Below are 22469 nucleotides of genomic sequence, written 5' to 3'. Positions count from 1 at the left end.
CATGCCCCTCACTATAAAAAATGAAGCACAACTGAGACGATTCAAATGTAATTTACTCCTATCTATTTATTCACTAGAATACGAATTAAGAATCTAAATTCAGAGAGGAATTCTAGCTGTGCGAGGCCAGCCTCAAACAAATAAAATAATGATAATAAAAAATGTATAGGTTCATACTTACTCAGTTGAGGTAGTTTAGCCTACATGAATATAATTCGTCGATAATGTAGGTACCTAATTTTCTTAAACGCCTTATTTAATTGCAACCAATTTTATATGAATCATAAGTACCTAGTTTGAATACAAAAAGCTAAACCGACTTCAAAATATGGTCACAAGTCACAACTGGACATAATTTGAATGAGGCCAACCCTGTGGGCCAACCGGAAGGCATTGTTGCTTAGTTACCGCGGTGAAACAGCTCGTTCCACTGGGAATTTCCTTTGACCATGCGGGCAAAGAGAATATTATCACTGCATGCGTGCATGCACAATGCATGCGGGCGAGATATACCTATTAGTATTCGCTAAATAACAATAGGTATAAATACTATTTTGATATAAATAATAAAATAACAACGATATAGGTATGGAAAACAGTTTTATTTTTAAAGAGACATATTATTAAATAAGTGTCAGTGCATAATGGAGTGATTGCAATTACTATTTACTTTTAAGTATATGAAAAAAAAAATTTGATATTTCTGTACTCCAATGCACAATAAATAAAAAATAAGTATAATTATTTGTTAATCACTTATTTTTCATTTACTCTCATCCTTATCCTAATTATTATTTACAAAAGTATGTACATTTTTGTAGAATAGATACTCTAATTATTATTATTTACCTTCTTATTTTGTATTCGATATAGAAATGTTATAAGACGCCAATTACCTATCAATAATTATATTTTTTTGAATATATAACTCATTATTAAATGTATAAAATCGATTAAAAATCTGTTATTATCTGTTAAGCTAAGACTAAGCTTAAAATCCTCACGGATTTAGCCTTAGCCATATAAAGGTAAATTTACCATTTGTAGAGACATTTTTTCGAATTTGAAGGACAGATTAAAGATAACGGGCACTTACTTATCTAATTAAATAAATATTTCACGATCAAAAATTAAATTTAAATAGTTATAATATAATTACACATACAATAGTTACAATATAGTATTATTTACACGCCTTAAATTAATTTATAATTTAGATGGAGTCCAGTCCCTGTAATACAACAATCACTTAACGTTTTTCTTTTATCACAACCAAATTGCCTCTCCATTAAAGCTTTGTCAAGATAATTTTCTCATCTAATACAATTAATTTTGATGTTATGGCACAGCTACCTGCTGCAGTTGTCATAGAAACTAGCAGAACCTCTGTTGGGAATTTCGGCAAATTCTCGCTTTGGTGTACACAGCTTGCTAGTGAAGTCTACATTACGCTTCCTGTAAAAAAAGTAAATTGCTTTTTGTTAGGTTACATAATATAATTAATACTTAATAATATAAATCTGAAGAGTTTGCTTGTTAGAGAGCGCTGTTTTAAGGAGCTACTGGACCTTTTTCAAAAAATATTTTACTGTTGGATAGGTAGGTTCGTTTCAGGGACGTTATGTACCACAGACGAAGCCAGGGTGGACCGCTTGTAGAAGAATACAAAACTTGAAAAATAAACAATGGCTCTGCTTAAAATGACATATTAAAGTACTCTAGTAATTTATAGATATATTAAAAAAGATTACCCTCTACTAGGAAGCTCCATTTGATCGACGATAACAGACTTCACATACAGCCGGTCATTACACCACAATATGCACAGAGATCGTGGTTCTAGTACATTCATGTCGTACTCCCACGATAGCTCTACCTGGAAATAAAGATTTTTTTTATTAATACTTAAAATAAGTATCTATAGGCTATAATATACTATCGATATGTTTAGCAGTGCAAACGTGAAGTTTTGATATTTGTATTTAAATTTATTCTAGTATTTTTACGTGTAAATAAAAAAAAAACAGATCAAAGGTGCTTAAACATTTAATACGTATTTAAAAATATGTGCTTACTTTTCGAACTTTGCCGCCTAAATCCATTGGATGTGTTACAACAATTGTATATGAAGTGCCATGTTCCAATCTGTAACAGAGGACTTTATGATAACATTTGCCATACTGTGACTACATTTTAATTAAAAAAATATTATGTGTACTACATTTTAATTAAAATAATATTATAATAACTATGCCTTACTTGACGTAATTGCTAGGTGTAAGATCCATTCCTCTGATCACACCTTTATCTGATAATAAAGTCACTTTCAAAAATCCCTGTAAAAGAGAAGATATGTTTGATAACAATAAAAATAAAAACGTAAACAGGTAGGTATTTAGTACTAATTATAATATTTATTTGCATGTACCTGAACCCACGATTCAGCGCCTTTAGGATTGGCCAAATGTATGGAGATTTTGTAGTGCCTTTCTGTAAAATATAAATTTAAATTCGTTTAAGTTACGATATCTATATCTACAACATATGAAATACTTATTTGCTAGTAACGAGATGTAATGCTTACGACAGTATGGTTGTTCCTTGCCAGTGTTAAGGAAATATTTCGCGCCAATTGTTTCTTGTTCCTCAGAAGGATAAACTTCATTTTCTGTTTGATTGTTCTTGTTTGTGATTAGTCCAGGTGAGCTATCTGCATGGAATCTGCAAATAAAGGTACATAAAGTATTTCTTCGTAGCAGCGTCTCAATTCTTTGGTCCGAAGTATAAACAAAATGATTTTGTTTAGAAGGATGCATAAAATATCTTTTATCTTCAAATCTTAAATATATTCAGATATTTGAATTTTATTACTTGTATCGTAAATGATGCTGTGAACAGCTGTAAGGTACAATATATGCATATATCTAATTAGCAACTATAATAAAAATTCTACTTGTTAAAATAACTGTTTGTAAGCTTATATTACAACATACCCCATTATTGCGCAGCCGTGTCCACAGTGAAAGCATTTGCCATCAAGAAAATGTTGATATGACGGACATTGATGACCTAAAATATTGTTTACAAGATCATTAATACTTGAGATATCATTTATATCACAAATTAGGAGTTTTCATATTTACCTATATATGGACATTTCCCATTGATTGATTCTGTAAAGAGCTTAATAGCCCGAACGTGATTGCAAGCTACGAGGACGCGAGAAGCCTCTTCAAGTCCTTGTTTGACCAAAGTGAGAGGTATCAAGGGTCCCTCAGTTATATCACAACCGGGTTGTTCCTTTCCATTATTTGGATAGAAATCCAAATGTCCAACTGGTTGCGACATCCCATATCCTGCCATAAACACAAAATCTGTCGCACGCGTGGAATAAACACGTCGGATGATTAGTTAGAGCAATAAATAAATAAAATATACTATACATAAATATATATATACAATGGAGGGTGACCTACGAGCAAAATAGCACACATATTTACACATAGATAATATACATAAATATGTTAATTTGTTAGTGGAAAATAGCAAGGAAGCTCTTATAAAATATTATATCACGTTATCTAACTATTTGATGAATTTGTATGAGTGTTATATAGTGCAGGTTAAAAAGCGTATATATATTGTGTTATTTAACATGTGAAGGTTTATATCATAATATTATAAGTAGTTACCTAAAAGGAATATGCTTTTTCCGTCTGTATGTATGACGTCGACTAGTTGTGCATCAGTGGGGTCGAGACGCACATGGGTAGGCATTCCTTGAAAGTAAGGTTCAGCAGGATCGAGTCCTGTAATTCTTCCTAAATCCTAATAACAAAGTAGCTAAATCAAGGACAATATGATGTATGTGATAGTTTTTTTTCTTGAGTAAATAACAAACATGTTGTTGTCGTAGTATTTTCTACATACCTGTATTCTTTCGCCTGCGTAACCAGCGGTATGAGCTCCCAACGAGTGTCCAATAATATGTACATCAAGAGGATTGAGACCATGTTCCTTCTGTAAAATGAAATTTTTTATTTATTTTATATACCGTAGGTAAGTACATAACACGGGCATTTCACATACAAAATACTACTTTCACTCCACTTTCTACATTTTTACCTTACTTTAATTAACTTTAATTAAGTAAATATTTAATTTTTCAGTTGTGAATTACCTGCAATGTGTTGACAAAATGCGCCACTTCAAGACCAACCAATCGAGTATTTGCTGTAGCTTGCGTGTAGAGCGGAAGACTCCCGCCAGCCCAGTCTACTACGATGACGTTAAAATCTCCAGCTTTTACTAATTCATCCTTCATTTCACTGACCTTAAATAGATATTAATTAACTAAAATATTACCTACTTAAAAAATAATTTTCACATAAATCTATACATATAATAAATCTGTAGAAGGGTCAATTCTGTACATTGAAAATATTGAAAAAATAAATAGCAGGGGGTGTTACTGGATCGATACCAAACCCAAATATGTGATTAAAAAAATTTTTGTCTGTCTGTCTGTCTGTCTGTCTGTCTGTCTGTCTGTCTGTATGTGAAGACATCACGTGAAAACTAACGGTTCGATTTCGATGAAACTTGGTATAATTATACCTTATTATCCTGGGCGTAAAATAGGATACTTTTTATCCTGGAAAAATACGTAGAAAAGAAAATAAACTAAAATTTTCAGTTTTATCCATAGACGTTGTTCTATACCGCAGTGGATTCAGCGCCGTAACATGTAGCTCCGAAAGTCGGATTTGGCTTGAACCGTTTGCGTCACACGAGAGCCGCACGATGCCACGCCTGCCACGACTCCTATATAAGGACTGCGATCCGCGCCGCGCGACGCCCCGTCCGATTAGGGCCCTTCTGGCCTCCTCCACTCAAGCGACAGCTCAAGCCGAGGTTCGTGGTCCCCGTCAAGGGGGGACGCCCTTGTGCATGTCGCTACCAGGGTGAACCTTCAGTTCACCCCCGCGTCCGCGTTAAAATGTAGAAGCCCTTCTGGCTAACATTGAGAAACACCACACAAAAAAAAAAAAAAAAAAAAAAGCCGCGCGACGCATAAAATTTATGAATTTTGATGCGAGCGGACGTGTCCAGTGTGGCGAGCGGTCGTTCTTAATGGAATAAAATATATTGTATGCATAATAATAATAATTAACATATTAATATTGTTTTCACCGTAAATTGGTTTATTCATTAAACTCATAATTCTCTCTGTCATCTCATTTCATTGTATTTGTAATTATACATATTATAATAAATCTGTAGAAGGGTCAATTCTGTACATTGAAAATAAGTTGAAAATATTGAAAAAATAAATACCAGGGGGTGTTACTGGATCGATACCAAACCCAAATATGTGTTTAAAAAATTTTTTGTCTGTCTGTCTGTCTGTCTGCATCACGTGAAAACTAACGGTTCGATTTCGATGAAACTTGGTATAATTATACCTTATTATCCTGGGCGTATAATAGGATACTTTTTAAATAAAATACGTAGAAAAAAATTAATCTTTTCAGTTTTATCCATAGACGTTGTTCTGTAGAACCGCGAACACACGTCGCGTATTATTATAGGCCTAGCCGTATTTGGGTCCAATATATATTTATAAGATATCATTGTCAGAGTTACTCAAAATGAAGAAATAAACCATCCACGCGAAGACCGACATCCGCGCGGACGGAGTCGCGGGCGGAAGCTAGTTTAAAATAAATTTCCAAATTCCTAAAGTCTTTCTGATTTCAATAATTACGAAAAATAATAAAGTAGCCTCCTCTTTTCAACTTGACTTCTTAAAAAAACTTTCCATTTCGATTACATACACACGAAACAGTTATGCTTTTTTTACGTTACTATGATAATATAATTATATAAATGCTAATTTCAAAATATCGTGTATCGTAATTTTTTTTCTTCTTGTCTTACCCAGTTTGATAAAGGTGTGTCGATAAAGCCGTGTATAATCATCTTAGTTAGACGTCGAGGGCTAAAGTTTGACTTTATTATAGTTTTATTAACATTGACATTTAACAGTTGTCCATCCGTTGGGTTCTTCTTGGAGTATAAGATGAACCTGGAATAAATACTATAGATTAGATTTCTGTTAGAGAGTAGTAGAAGAGTAATTTTTTGGAGAGTTAAATAGAATCTAGCTTTATGGTCATTAATAGTTTATAATAGTGTAGTTTCAGTGTCCTTCAAGACACGGGGTTCATTATATCAGGTGAGTTTTCAGTCATATACGGATATAACTATTGTAGAGGCCAGTAGAGGGTAATTCTTCAAAAGAATAAACTTACCTGGTATTAATTACGACTCTCGGGAGTGGAAATACATTGAAAGGCCGGTGAATAAGGTGGTACCAGCTGCGGGTGATGTTGAGACAACCCAGTTCATCATAACATCGCGTTTCGTTCTCAACTATGACATCAGGAAAAAATAGTAAATAAACAACAAATAACAAACGAATATTACGAACTGAAATGATCGTAAAATAGACAATAGACAATTAAATCAACAATATTATAGACCGAAGGGTGTTGTGCCTTCATCTATTAATTTCAAGTCTTTTAGATTGTGTTAAAATTCACTGTGTCTACGGGAAGTAATACTGGTTTGCCAGACTTTGTTTACTTAGTAGGTCGAGGTAAAAGACCTGTAGAAAGTGCATTTTTAATTTCAATACATTAATTAATCTTAATATTAAAGAGATTGGATTATTATAAATATTCAGTACTAGATTTCCGCCCGCGGCTTCGCCCGCATTTGCAAAGGAAAACCCGCATAGTTCCCGTTCCCGTGGGATTTCCGGGATAAAAACTATCCTATGTGTTAATCCAAGTTACCCTATATGTCTGCTAAATTTCATTGTAATCGGTTCAGTAGTTTTTACGTGAAAGAGTAACAAACATCCATACATCCATACTTACAAACTTTCGCCTTTATAATATATAATATTAGATGTGATAAACACAATAATTATCGTATTATGAAAACAAAAATACACTGATGTGAGATTGTAGCAGCTACGGTAAAAGGTTGATGATGCAAATCCATAAAAAGGCTTTATGTATGTGTTAATATTACAACATGTAAAATCTCTTGCAATAAATATTAATGGTCAATTGCATCTGCATCATTTGAAATACAGTTACATAACTAACAGGGTAGCCAAGGTATGTTGACTTCTATGCGGTCTGAGCGAGCCCAGTTGAAGGGGTCAAGGATTCCTCCGAAAGCAGGTTGTAATCCCAACAGTATGCACCACAGCATCACTCGGAGATGTCTGTCAGTCAAGTGTAGCCTCCGCATGGTATATCTAAAATAAAATGAGTGATGTAGTAGTAAAAATGAATGATCTTATATAAAAAAATGAATATGTTTATAAGCAAGCATGAGCGATCGTTTAAACATTTCAAGGACGTATACTGAAAAAAAAAATCATGTCAATAATTATGCTAAATTTATGTTAATGTTACAATATTTGTAAATAATGAAATTGGGATGCGATTTTAGTGGTATCGGTTTTCTAAATTTGTGTGAGTGAATATCATACGTTTATTATTCTAGCGATTGTGATAATTATTAAATAACATATCGATGGAATTTTATACTTCTTTTAAATTATCTCGTTTTTCTTAACTATTTTTTCATCTTACAAAACTTTTCATTTAGAAAGAATTTTTCAAAGAATTATGAGATCATTGCGCTAGGATCATAGTTGCAAGTTAATAACAAAAGAAAACGCAATACAAACACAAGTCACGACTAAATGATTTGTTGCAATTAAATTGAACAATTTGAAAACATTGAAATTATTAAGGATTGCGTAAATTTTATTAATGACTGCAATTTGTTTATCAACCGATAGACCGATTTAACTATTATACAACCGACGAGTTATGACTTAATAGAGCATGCCCGATACATCTATGTACGATAATACTAAAATCAGGAATTTCCGCTTCAGAATTAGTTAATAACAGTTATAATAACACATTGGTGCTAATTGACAATATTTTCATGTGAGCTTACATCTGTAATAACCGATAATATTGAGACTTCAGCTGAAATTGACTTTGAACTATGAAATAATGATGGGACATTATTATATTTATGAATAGTTTGTCATATCATACCGATAGTTTAGATAAATGACTAATATAATGACTATTAAAGCTCTTTGCATATTTTGAAAATGTTAAATAACTTCGGATCTGTCCAAATATATCGTCCATGTTAATTAAGTGACGACAAAAACTTTCATTCAAACAATAATTGAGTACTCTAGTGATGGCACCGATGACATCAATGCCCCTGTTGTCTAAGTTTTCTAGAATTTGTTCAGCTTGTTAGAATTTACCACGCTCTTAGTACTTAACGTTTAAGAAAGTATCGGTTATTGTGTGTAGTTATCTTGCTTCTTATTCTTTACTTTCTCCTAGACTAGTGTCTAATTATAAATTTGATAAACTTTATTATATTATTACCAATCAAATTATAAACCGCAATAGAACAAATATTAATTTAATTTACGTAATATTCAAATGAAAGTGGCTTGCTTGCGTGCCTAAATAGCTTCTCAATTTATTTCATTATCAAATTTTGATTAGGATGGACTGTGGCTACAGCAACAAAGGTTACGAGAAGGTCAGGAGCGAGCGAGTCTGAATTAATTAATTATTTCGAAAGCGACTATGCTTATTATAACAGTTGATATTAATTCATGATATAATTCACTTTCACTTTAATATTGTTTCAGATGCTTCTTTCCTTGATTAAATCTTCGATCAGAGAGTCTGATAAAATCTTACCGCGTTGTCGCTTTGAAAAAAATACTCTGATTATATATTATAATCTTATTATTATTATGCATTACGGAAGTGTTTCCTATATGATGCAATGTTGATGGTCTGATATAATGCAAGAATAGGGAAACTGCGGTTATGCGATAGGTCAGTAATGATAGTTCGATTCGTTTATTCGCCGCAGGTTTTGTTGCATTAAAACGTATGAATCAATATTTTTTTCACACTGATTTATTAAGAGTTTTAATTATGGTGACAGGATTTGTATAAACTAAAAACCTCCGGAAATTTTAAAGTTAAAAAGAAAACAACATTTTTCAGTTAGGGATTAAGTTTTTCTATATGAAATCCTACCGCATTATCAATAGTTAGCGATGTATCATGTATTCATATAACATTAATTATGCTGTTATTTACCTTATAGAAATACATATATGCAAGTTTAATTCTCAGACCAAATTGGCTTTTTTAGTAACACTTGTAATTACAAATTATATAACCGTAAAAAATTAGCAAACATAACAATTTGAAACAAGAAAATATTTTCAATAGAGAGATATTGAAAGCAAATAGTTAAGACTTTCTAACTAATAAATGGAAGATATATGTATTTACAGTAAAGTGCTTAAAATGCATGCTGCAAGAATACGTTGAGGTCAGATAACCGTATGCTATTCATACCGTAAGTGGCTATTGAGTGTAAGTCTAACAACCAGACTGGGTCACAGATAGCCTAGAATGTAAAGTGTGCAATAAAGCCCTTCGACGTTACCGGTTCGATTTCTCATTTGTTAATGCGAAATGCGTATTAGAAAATAATAAGGTAATAAAAATAGTACATAAGGATCGCTGCATTTATAGTCCAACCCATCGAGTGCATGCAGCAAAGCAGTCAGAATCTTGGCTTGGATAGATGTTCAGGAAGTATTTCTGGGTTGCAGATCTATAAAATCAGAAAAATATTCATAAAAACCACACATTTAGAAGCACAGAGAAACATATACAATCACCTTGAAGTTATGTACTAAACACACTATTGAATTTGCCAATGTAAATAAAATGTAGGATTTACTTTGCATTTCAACGGCAGATCGTAAAATAAAAATCAACACAATTCGATGTTATAGGTCACCTTTGTAAAACATATAAACGAAACTTAAGTTCCAAGTATCAAATGTTAAATTTATATTTTACTGTTGTTATGTTATATAGCTTATACATATATAAAATATGTTTAGGTTAACAATACGAATTGTTTTATGTGAATGTTGCAAATATTGATGCTACACATTATTTGTTACAAATTTGTAAAATGATGTATTTGGAAAGGTCAAACCTATAATTATATAAGAAAGGTTTATTAAATTTATAAACGTAGGCATTTCTGTCTGGCCTTCTTTGACTACTGGTTAACCTACATTTTGTCTTAAGGTCATTCGAGATTGAAAGATTAAAAATACCATTTATAAAAAATTAAAGTCATATTAGTGTTTACAGCGGGATTAAAATATGTCAAAACAAATGTTTAACAACACTCATTATATTTTTCAATGTTTTAGAATGGAACAAACATCAAAAGCTCATTACGCATTACTTGTGTTTTGCATACAAATAGACGTGTTTTCGAAAAATACTTCTAAGACCTTGTTAAATGTTTGAGTTTGTATTATTCATGACATTCCTTGATGATGTTCCGCTAATTAAACTAGGTTATCCAATTGTTTTCTATTTTTTTAATCTCAATCAATCTGTTAAATATGTTAATGAAAATCAAAAGTTTGTAACTACATTGGGCTGGCGCTAGAATTTACAGATTATTGGAGTAGTTAAATATGATAATAATATTGAATTTATATTTTAGGTTTTATGGCATTCAATTCAAATTTATAAAGTTATAGAGGTATGATAAGAATAGTAAATCATAACAAGAAATAACTTTGATACATTTTATTTGTTTGATAGAAGATGTATTTAAATTAAAAGGTAGATTGCACGTGATTAAATGTATATTCCCTGCAGTACAGGCAGTGATCATAAACCTTCCTTAATTATATGATTTAAGATGTAGTTAAAATTTATAAATTTAGTAATGGTCTTTAGTTTTATTGAACATAGATAAAATAAAATTGTCAATGGTTATAATAGCGCTTACGGACTTTGTTATCATCAAATTTGTTGCAGCAACCATAACAATAAATAACACGCAACAAATAAAAGTACCATGTCATGCAATACATATTTCATGTTGTATATTTGTAAATAGCAATTAACTATAAGGAATTAAACCTTGAAAAATATTACGAAAATTATGTATTCAATAGATAAAAGTCATAATGGACATCATCCTTTCTCTTCTAGTCTCATGGTCAAATCTATATTTGTAGTGCGATCATTGACCTTTCTGGCCGAATAAACTTCGAAAAAAAGTGGGTAAATGTGACTGGTAGGAGTAAATATCGAAATGTCTCGCAGGTCAGCTTTCCCTGCATTTCTTAATTAAAGTTATGATCTTATCAAGTCAATATACTATTCGTGGTTAATCAAATTTCTAACAGAAACTAATAAATTCGACTCGTCTGATAACAATTTAGTTTCGAATTCACAGCCAAGTTTTTTACATCAAATAAATAACAGCTTTTCTGCAATTTTATAATATGAACCAAAAAAGTAATTGATAAAATAAAACAAAATGTTTACGTAAAATCTATTTCTTTATGCACATAGAGTCGTCGAGTGAAAGAGTTCAACGCGTTGGTAATTGGTATACGCTATGCAAGGGTTATCATTTTTTTAAAGACAATAAAATTATTAACGGTATTAAAACTAAAATTAAAGGATACTCCTACATAAAGATATTGATATAAACTACTGTAACGTAGATGCCTCATTCGATTTTAAATTATTTTATTCGATTAAAGATCTGTATGAATGTAAATCTATGTTTCTTTTTAATCTATTGTTAAATATATTAAATATAATTTATTTAATCATATTCTAATAGTAATATGTCTCTATTACTAAAATAAATATTATATATATGTCTATTGGCAGCCCTAGCAGTTACGCACATTCTTTCTAGAATCAGACATGTTACATAAACACAATTAATATTATTTATTCTTTTTATATAAAGTAGATTATAATTGAATTATGTGAAAATTTAACAAAAAATAAATAAAATGGAATTATGTAATAGGTTAATAGATAGATCAGTGTAACGAATTGAGATGAAAAAGGTCTATTATAATTTTTAACAAAAAAAAAACACTATTGAACTTCAAATTAAATAAAATTTAATGGAAAAAGATATACAACATGGACAAATTTAACCGTTTCTTTATAACAGAAATGAGGATTCAGTAACCCACCTTTTTAAATGAACTTTTTTTTCAAATTTACTTTATTGTTATGTAGACTGTAGAGATATTAAAATTTAGTAGGCTATTCAATAATATTTGACTAATTTCTAAATACACATAGTATTTCATTTGCTCCTTATAAAAGTAAAATCTAATCTAAATACAAGATAAGTAGTAAAATATATGTGGGAGAAATCCCGAACTCGACTATAGTGACCCGATTCGAGTGGATGAAGCGAAAGTGGTAGGACTGGTTCGTGAAAGGTGTCCAATTCGATCGACCAACCTGTATCTATCTATTATGTACAACATAATTCGATTGTTTTATATGGAGTGTAATTACCACTAGTTGTGTATAAATTATATGCTTTATATGCGAAAACTATTATGTAAATATCGATGTAATTTTTATTCGACAAAACATATTTTAGACTATATAAATAGCATTCAGACGATAATTTCCTTATCTTTATATGATATTTTTATTTTAAAAGGCAAATATTGCGTCATAAGCTTAATTTTCTTTTATGTATAACAGTCATTTCAGCATGTGACTTTTAAGCTGTTTGTAAAAGTAGATTATATAAGGAAGTGATTCTTGTGGTCTCGAATAACATTATTCTGCGTAGATCTTAGAAATATTTTTTGCTCTCATGAAGATGCTATCAAAGTTGGAGATGTACGTGGTCTTAATACAAACATTCTAGGTCGTGTCCCATTAAATAAGGTATTCTTATTGTTGTGTAAAAGTGAAATTATTATTATATTGTGTATAGCAAAAAAAGGTTTTGTTTTATATAATTATTTTATTAATCAAATCTTTAACACTAACCAAAGCTTTGTCTGTGTTTACCTAATTGTTTTTTTATAACCACACGTATCTTATTATTTTTTATCTAAGACATTAGACAGTTACAGCAAAGCACGAACGAATGATTTAGAATCTATTTTATGCATTTTCCATAAATAATTATAAATAATACTTAATAGTTCATAATAAGTTGTCTGCAGCTTTTCCTATACTTATCAAAGCGGTCATTATCAAGAACGGCCACCTGCTTCATGATAAAATCAAATAAGAGTTTTAAAATAATTCAGTAAAATGATTGAATTTGTTTAATTAAATTTAATGTATTTTATATTTATTTTAATTTTATCATGTTATGTAAAGTATCAAATTAATGTCCGATTATTAATATCCGATTATATTAGGTTTAATCAAAAATAATTCATTATTTTTTTATTTAAAAATGTACTGTCTCATTTTGAAAGCTACAATATTTACTGTAATGTAATATAATATACCTACAACATTACTAAAGATACAACTTAAAAATTATCACAATATTTCCGAAGGTCAAATACAATTATCAAAATTTACATAGAGTTCATTAAAATAGAATAAACACTAAAGTAGATTTTAAATGTCACACACTAATCCTTTCTAGGTATTATGTTTAACTTGATTATGTGTTCGATGTATTTAACAGTTCAATATTTACTATAGGTTGACACTGATTTTGTAGGATTATTAAAAAAATCCTTGACATGTTCTATTGAACCAGCCATATGGTTTAAATCTAACCAATTATTTGAAGGTTATGAAAAATTGAAATAATAGATTTGATTTTAGTTTAAATAACCTTTTTAATATGGATTTATACGTTTTTACAGAACATTGAATATACGTGAATAACGTGATATCAGAGCGTTATCCTTGCCTCATTAAAACGTATTTTAATTTAATTTTTTTACATACGGTCTCAAAAACTAATGCGATTTTAAACTCGTACTTCATTTTTTCATCATCTTGAATAGTAATTTTATAGCATTGTCTATCATAAATATAATCTAGCAATCGTTTTGCTTACTGATGAATCGGATATTTTTTATGGTCCATTGGCTACAATACAAACGTTCTAGTATTAACTTCCTCGGTTGCGATGGAACGTTACATTATGTGAATACATAATATGTAACATAGTTTATATTTTGAAATGCCTTCAAACGACATAGGATCTTTAAGGATTCCTATTGTAATATGTATCTATTGTTACTTATTTTTTGTTATATCTACGTGTCAAGTATGTTAAAATAAACCAGTGTAGAAGGAGTTTATAAATGTATAATCTATACTAATATTATAAAGCTGAAGAGTTTGTTTGTTTGTTTGTATGTTTGTTTGTTTGAACGCGCTAATCTCGGGAACTACAGGTCCGATTTGAAAAATTCTTTCGGTGTTAGATAGCTCATTTATCGAGGAAGGCTATAGGCTATATATCATCACGCTACGACTAACAGGAGTGAAGCCACGGGGGTGAAACCGCGCGGAGCAGCTAGTATAATAAGTTGCTAAACGTCTCATGTCTAAATTTTATACGAAAGTTAGTATTTTAATATCTTTGTAGTTGTGATTAAACGAAAGTGTTTTCTCTCAAGTCTCATTGCTCAGGGCGAGTTCGATTTACCTCGACTAGCGATGTATTGAGTTACATAGATACTTACTAAATGAAAGTTATTAGAAAATTATTGGGTGCAATAACACTTGAGGTATTAAGCTAGATAACCAGTTTAGTGTTACTGAATAACGTAACTAACAATACGTTGTAGTATTGCAAAGAGTTTTTGTTACTTTGGTTAACGTAGGTAATTATTACTGAGCATTCGTTGAAGTAGTAATTAGTTTCGATGGTATTTTACTAGGAACCTTGTAGCCTGTAGGTACCTTAAATAAGTTTGTAGACACAAAAGTATCTTCTTATTTCTGGTTGGTTGATTAAATTTTGTAATATTTGTCATTTTCTCAATACTAACATATCATTTCATAGAGCCAATCAAGCGCTATGTGAAATTAATATTGTTTATTGTGAAATGATCAGCAGCCATTGTGTAAACTATATCGATACCGTGGTAAACCTATTGCAAGACAAAGTCATTGATTTTTTTAATGCTTGTTCGTTACGCTCTAATAAATGTAGCGTCAGGCCTAGAAACATCTTTATTCTTTACTCTACTTACGAATTATTGATAAATTTTTAATTACCAATGATTCACATCATCGGTAAATGTATTTTTTTTAATTTAAATAAGTTTAAATTATTTGATCATATTTAAATTTCATTTACTTGTGTTTACTATGATAACAATATCATAGTAGCCATAAGGCTCGGAATATTGTATTTCTTGTCTCTATAAGAATTCATTACTCATATGTTTTTCTCATGTGATATATACATATATCTGACCTGAGCTGACTGTGTTTCCTTATAACTTGTTCCTAAATTATGAAAGAGGTTTAATAGGATTTTACACAAAAAATATAAATATATTGTCATGGTACATAGTGTGGGTAATTGTATGTTTATGTTTGTTGCAATTCCTATGTCCACTTTGATATTTATTTTGTAAACATCCAAGTCCATCGACACATTTTCTATTAAAAATAATCTAATGACATCTTGACCCTTGTTATATTGCGAACAAATCACGATTGCATACACATTGCACTCGCAATCATCAAATTCTTTTAGCTATCGTGTTTGTATATGTTAATGTTTGTTTACATTTAATACTGTTACACAAGAAATATCACAGGTACATGACAATTGCTTAATTTACGGGCACCGTTACAAGCTTGCAAGTCAATAGACTTCCTATGCTGTTATACTGTATGACATGCATGTACATCGTTAGAAATGTGTCATTAAGTCTTTGTTAGCGGTATTATGGTATAATAGTTTAGGAGCGCCGAACTAGAACTCACACGACGTAACTGTTATGTCACGAAGTTACCTGTACATTGAGGTCAGCAGTCGGTCGGTAGTGTGGTCATTAGGCCAATATTTTGAGGTCTTGTCTATACAATGAAGTTTAATTGAAAACGGGAATGGTCTTCCTCATAATAAACATCTTTAATATTTGTATTCATATATATCATGAGTGCGCTGGTGATTCCGGGTTGTCTTTCAAATATACGTGGCTGTTTGTTTATATATTAATAAATAAAAAGAAGCCTTGTAATTGTAGGTAATGCAACAATTTACAGCTAAGAGTAAAATTATTACATTTTAGATAAAATTTAATTATAATGCATTATTAAGTCAGGATATATACATCGTATTCCGGCTTTTCATCTGAAAGCCAGATTAGAACCTAAAAATAAATTCGTATAATCATAATGCTATATTATTACAGCGAATAAATACCGTGACAACGTCACTTGTTTTATTTTTAAACAAACAAAAGACAGTAGACACTTTGGTAGCGAGATAGCAGTAAAATATAATGTGATATTGTTCTATGAAGTATTGCTTAAATGCGTTGCAATGGTTGCGAATCTGATGGTATATAATTACGTATATTTAGTGCTCGCTACGGTAAAGTGGAAGGTCAAAAATAATATAGGATAAGCATTAACATTGACAAAGTAGAATATCGCAAATCTAATGTTCCCTATCTTGGCCAGTTTATTCTATTCAAATGTATTCAGTTTTATTGTTGCCCTTATACGTTATGTTTTATAATCATATATCAAAAATATTACTAGATTATATATATTGCAATAAATGGAATAATTATTGAAATCAGTACCCATCAGCTAAAACGTCTATAAATTATTTTTATTATCAAAATTATGTATTGAGGTGAGTGCAATATAGTTTAATAATCTTCAGTGAATAGGTATAGATCTAGCTTTAAAAATATTCAAGTTGTTTGATTGCATTTTTGTGTCTTTTCACATCATTTAATTTTCACGAATTGGGAAAAAATTGATAAAGTACTAAAGAGTGTTCTGTGATCTATAATTTTGAAAACTGACACTGAATAAATGTTTATATTCATTGAATGTACAAGTCATATTTATTATTAAATTAAATAAAACATTGTTTACCTTCAGTGTTACACCTTTCCAATTGGCTTAGTGATATAAAATCATAATTTATAACATTCCATTTGAGGCAGCCTTCCCGTATGAAATTGTTCATACGTAGAGTTATTGCATAATCATGCATAATTTACATAATTGTATTTTACGATTTTTTAATGATGATAATGTTTGTATTATTTATGTTGTTTTGTAAATTTTAGTGTTAGTGAAAATTTGAGTTTCATAAACCTTTACACTTTACTTTACACTTACAATATTTATGTATCATGAATTTATGCAAATAATAAATATTCAATGAAAAATGGACAACACAAATCCAAGTGTCCATTAAATTTTAGAGGGGGTATGAAAGGTTGATATATTTCCGTACGTATTGTTTGAACGGAGATCTCAAAGGACCACAGTCCAATGCTCTTGTGTAATGCGTTATGTCTGTATGTGTACTGCATAATGCATAGCTGCCGCATCAAATGATACCATTGTACAAATCATACTATTGAATCTTTACACTTTACCGATTCTTCCTGGTGATCCCAACCCGGCATTTATAAGATATTTACTGAACCAACAAAGACGCACTGATATCTGCTAAAAATAATAAACGAATCTGGCAGTCCATTGCATAACTATGGTCAAGGCTTTGCCAAGTTTTTTTATTACTCATATTATTAATTGTAAGTCAGTTCTTGCCCTCAGATCACTGCTGTGGATCACTGTATGTCGATCATATTAATGCGGGTTTTGTAATGTATAGTGACGCGCTCTTCCGGTCAGGCGAAAACGCGTTTGATACAATGCGAATTCTTATTGCCATTGATGTAATACATTATAATACTAAATTGTTGGTAGAACTAAGTATTAATGTGTAGAAATATTATATATTAATGTAGAAATATGTTTTGTGTATCTAAAAATAAATAATTGTTTGGATTCGCATAATGCAAAAAATCGAAATGTAGAGACGTTGCTTAAGAATGTCGATATTATATTATACTAGCGGTCCACCCCGGCTTTGCCCGTGGTACATTTTTACGTTTTCTCTCCATAAGAACCATCCTCGTAGTTCAAGAAATGTAATAAAAAAAGAATTTACGAAATCGGTTCAGTTGTTCTCGAGTTATGCGCTTACCAACACATTTTGCGATTCATTTTTATATTATAGATTATATTCAATCAAAGTAGGTCCCATCTCACAGTGTTCTCAACTAGTTCGGTAATCAGGGGATAATTTTATGGATTGTACTGGATGATTTTATGTCAATAAAATATTTTTATAAATGAAAAATTGAATATTTTTTGTATGTAAATTATTGGTACTTTAGATAATAATAATGATACCTTCTAGACCTAGATAATTATTTTTTAATAGACAATTTATTTGAGAAATGAACAGAATCTTTATTACGGGTTACCTGACAATTACAGCATCTTAAAGTTAAAAGTAGTTTTAGCTTTTCTATAAATTTTGGTATTATTTTATTTACAAAAGTGGTTTAACCTACTTTACCTGCTGTAAAGTTCGTGATCATGTATTAGTCAAATTACGTCAATTATTATAAGCATACCTATCCATTATTTGCTCTATAGTATCGTGCTTTAGTTTCATTAACGTTTTCATAATTATCAGAGGTCGAATAATAGCGAAAGCTGCGAAGCGTAATTACCTCATAAATAATATCTGATAATAAAAATGTATGAAATCTGCAATTCATTCTTCTCGTATAATTATATATATTCTTTCTTTAATAATAACATACTAATGCGTAAAGTTTAGTAAAAATTCTTAACACGAATGTGCAGTATAAATAAATTGTTTCCTTGTTGCTTTCACACATAATAAATGGGTGAGTCGAAGATAATTGTGGTCTTACAAGTTTTCCTTGTATTGATAATGTGGACTCTGGGAAATTAAAGAAAACACAGAGAGCATCAAACTGTAAGTGCTAGTACAAAAAAATGTAACATAGATGATAGAGTGCACAAAGGTGAATTAAAAGTTATGACTTATGAGATGGATTAATTACCAAGAACTACAGATTCTTTCATTGGAACAATCTTCTTTGAAGGTTTTTCCATATTAAATACATAGTAAAGTATAACAATATCTATTTGTTTTTTTCTATTTATGTATCTATTTGTTTCTATTAAAAAAATTATCACGTACTAGTACAAAATTGTATGTGTAGATAATTAATATTGTATCACAAGTCTTTGTTTTCATTATAATATCTAGGAGGATATTGTGAATGTTAGATATGTTTGAATGATCAAGTAACCCTCTACGTCTCTACCATTTTCTAAGCTGTGCAAGCTGTGTAAATTATATACGTATGTGTATGGAGGATAAATTGCAGCCCGAGGAAGTACTAAGACCACCTTATATACCAGTTGGGGCAAAACTGAGGCAATAAATGCTTAAGCCGGGATGACACAACGCGACTGTGCGAGTGAACTGGTTTTTATGCTACATGCGTTGAAATATTATATTAATATAAGTGCTGATTTACACAGGGTCAGTAACTGACTACAAATTCGAGGCAAATCAGTGCTGACCCGAAAAAAAACCCTGTGTAAACAGATTTGAAGTCAGTACAGAGGCTTGAAGCCTATGTAAACATTTAAAGTCAGTCGCGGCGCCGAAATTCGGCGCCGCGACTGACTTTAAATGTTTACATGTCTACTGACCCTGTGTAAATCAGCACTAACATTTATAGTCTGGAATTGAATTTCTTTTGAAGAATATTTATTATTTACAACAAAAATACACCATTTTACAATTTATAACAAGTTTTGCTATAATTTCTTCAAATAATAATCGTACGTTATTATTATTTGAAGATCTTATGTCTGTAAGAATTGTTATTTTTGAAGTGAAAACTTCTTTAGCGGCGCCGTTGGGTATAAAATCTTAAACTTGCGTCAGGACACGTGGCCTGATCGAAAAAGCGTAAGACGGATTTTTTTTTAGCCCTTATATTCCATGCGTATTGCGTAAGACGGATACCATTCCAAAATATCAAACATGCTGATCGTTAATAATCAAGTTTTCACTTCTGCTGGCACTCCCGGAGTGCAACCCGTCTTTTTTTTTCTAATTTAAGAAGGTTCTAGTGTTTAGAAAGCGATGCGTGCTGTAAATCTATGAGCAGTTCGTTACAAGGAGGAACCCGCTTGCCTAACACATTGCACGTGCACGGCTTTCAGAGTGGAGGACCAAGGCTTCGAGACAATATGTATTGGGTAACACTAATCGTGATATTAATCGAAACATTTAAGTGCTAGGTCAGATAGATAAAATTACATTAAAGCGTAATTTTTAATAAATATCTATTTACGCTTCAACACAACTAAATTGAAACTATTGGATGTAATTACTTTAAGAATTTTGCATTATAATTAAAATAGACGAAGTGTAAATTATATATATTAAAGATTTAATCATAATTTTAAAGTATGTATTACGCTGCATATAATTGCAGTTTGCAGTGAGGCATGCATCGATGGCCGCAGTTACGTTACAATCGCAAAATAAAGTTAGTTACGAACTCGGAAGTGTTTCCTTGAATTATCCATTTCCATTTTCGAGAAAATTTTAATAACAAACGCTTAACACGTAAGGCACGCAATTATTCTCTCATATTATTGTAACCATTTGCGAACAATTATCGTCGTAATTTAGGTGATGTAATGGTTGTTTAAGTTAACTTTAATAATCTCCTCGGATGATTGTTAGTGCTTTTTACTAACACTTTATTTAAGATTAATTGCCTTGCAAATTTGTAATAGTTTAAATTAAAAGTGCGCCAGTTATGTTTTAAGATTATTCAACAGTTCTATATTAATTTATGTTTTAATCATATTTCGATTAATGTACAAAATAAAGTCGACTTATTTATTATTTATTCTTCAATTATTTATACTTTTTAAACTCGGTTTAGGTAGGTTCAGGTGCAGAGCTACAAACCCAAGGCAATTTTGTATAATTCGAGGTAAGTATTTCGTTAAAAAATTACAATAATTAAAATCGGCAGCAATAGATTTCTCACTTGAATAGCAAAGGTCGTATAATTATTATTTACTTGATGAAGAAAGAATTACCTCATATGGTTAACATACATTGCCGGCTGCGTGCTTCTAGAACGCATACTTATTACATGTTTCAGTTGCCTTAAAAAGTGCCCTACATAACATAATGCTTGATATATTGTATTTTAAACTCACCGAAATATAAAACAGCTGTTTTGACACACTAGCAATTTTAGTTTTTCTTACAAAGGTAGGCTAGCAACTCACATAAACAAACACGACAGGATAATAGTGTTCTATTAGCTGTTTTATAACTGATTTTATAATATCTAAATATGTATCAGTAGGGCTGAAATGTACACTTTGAATGGGAATTGCTTTAAATGGAATCACGTAATTTCGGAACGTTTTCAAGTGTTGTAAGAGTCCGCGTGCGCTGCGCGGGAAAGTTTTATGTTAACTGCCTGTGCTTGCTGCTGGTTAGTGGTTTGTCTCCACTCTTGTTTATCGTTCGGTTGCGACGCTGACGGTCGATGCCATCACTGTTACAAGAAAAGTTGGGCACTAGATTTAGCTTTCATATTTTGTAAGCTGAACACCAGTGTTAGCTTTCAAAATTTGTCTTTGTTTCTTTAAGTAATCATCTGTTTAGTAACATTGCAGGAAGATTAGTGATTAAGTAAATTTAAAATTGTTTCTCAAAACGTATTGTTCTGAGTTTTGTTTTTTTGTTATGTTTAATTTAACAGGTTTGACTCTATACGTAACACGAGTTTAATGTGTAATAATATAAATATGTAAACTAATATAAAGTATAAACATAGAGTTTAATGAATATTATTCCTTAGGTTGCTTATGTAAACATATTCAACATTTTGTTTCATGAATTAAAGACAAAAGCCAAGGCTCTGTATCTACATAATATTGCACATGAAAAATGCAGTGGAATAAACTATAAACATATCATGTCGAAATTTTCGTGTCACAAACAGAGCGTAAATTCCGAGCCAAGCCCGCCGAATATGCTCGTGGCCTTGACACGAACGAAGTGTTAACTAGATAGCCATCAATAAATTATGTGATGTCGACAAACAAGCTGGGGTTAAATGTAAGAGATTAGTGATTGATTAATCGTTTCTGTCCTAACCTCCCTAGCCCGTGTTTTGGATTGAGCCCGTGTTTTGGTCTTTGGATTCTGGTGATGCAGCCGTTTATTTTGTGCTTTGACAATGCACAGATTAATGTCCATGCAATCTACATTAGGTATAATTTCATAAAAATGATAATGCTTTAATAACTAAAAAAAATATAAAAAATTGATACCTAATAAGTTTTCGCCATCTAGTTATTCTAGCCTGAACCAGCCTAAATTCG

At 30.9% G+C, this 22469-nt stretch overlaps 1 protein-coding gene across 3 annotated transcripts; it reads right to left on the bottom strand.

Annotated features, from left to right (window-relative positions):
• Positions 1–583: 583 nt before the first annotated feature.
• Positions 584–21564, bottom strand: LOC123692582 (pancreatic triacylglycerol lipase-like). 3 transcript variants are annotated; one of them, XM_045637342.1, is made up of 16 exons: positions 21291–21564; positions 9662–9765; positions 7179–7333; positions 6315–6435; positions 5941–6088; positions 4181–4333; positions 3931–4020; positions 3693–3828; positions 3144–3374; positions 2994–3069; positions 2585–2721; positions 2429–2490; positions 2260–2336; positions 2076–2145; positions 1752–1876; positions 584–1455 (listed from the first exon to the last, which is right to left on the bottom strand). In XM_045637342.1, exons 2-16 carry the CDS (start codon positions 9700–9702, stop codon positions 1350–1352), a joined length of 1728 nt encoding a protein of 575 aa, XP_045493298.1. In that variant the 5' UTR covers positions 9703–9765; positions 21291–21564; the 3' UTR covers positions 584–1349. The 3 variants fall into 3 exon arrangements, with proteins under 3 accessions (XP_045493298.1, XP_045493299.1, XP_045493300.1); XM_045637343.1 differs by having other exon boundaries at positions 3144–3356; XM_045637344.1 differs by lacking the exon at positions 9662–9765.
• Positions 21565–22469: the final 905 nt, after the last annotated feature.

Source organism: Colias croceus, chromosome 6, assembly GCF_905220415.1.
Source record: "Colias croceus chromosome 6, ilColCroc2.1".
NCBI classification, from domain to species: domain Eukaryota; kingdom Metazoa; phylum Arthropoda; class Insecta; order Lepidoptera; family Pieridae; genus Colias; species Colias croceus.
This window is presented reverse-complemented; position numbering and strand designations above follow the sequence as displayed.

Excerpts from the sequence above, each read along its gene's own strand:
- LOC123692582 (XM_045637342.1), bottom strand. The coding sequence starts at position 9,702 with ATGCACTCGATGGGTTGGACTATAAATGCAGCGATCCTTAT. Across the intron at positions 2,491-2,584 it reads CAAGGAACAACCATACTGTC|AAAGGCACTACAAAATCTCC; the intron begins GTAAGCATTACA and ends TATATTTTACAG. Across the intron at positions 1,456-1,751 it reads ATGGAGCTTCCTAGTAGAGG|GAAGCGTAATGTAGACTTCA; the intron begins GTAATCTTTTTT and ends CTTTTTTTACAG.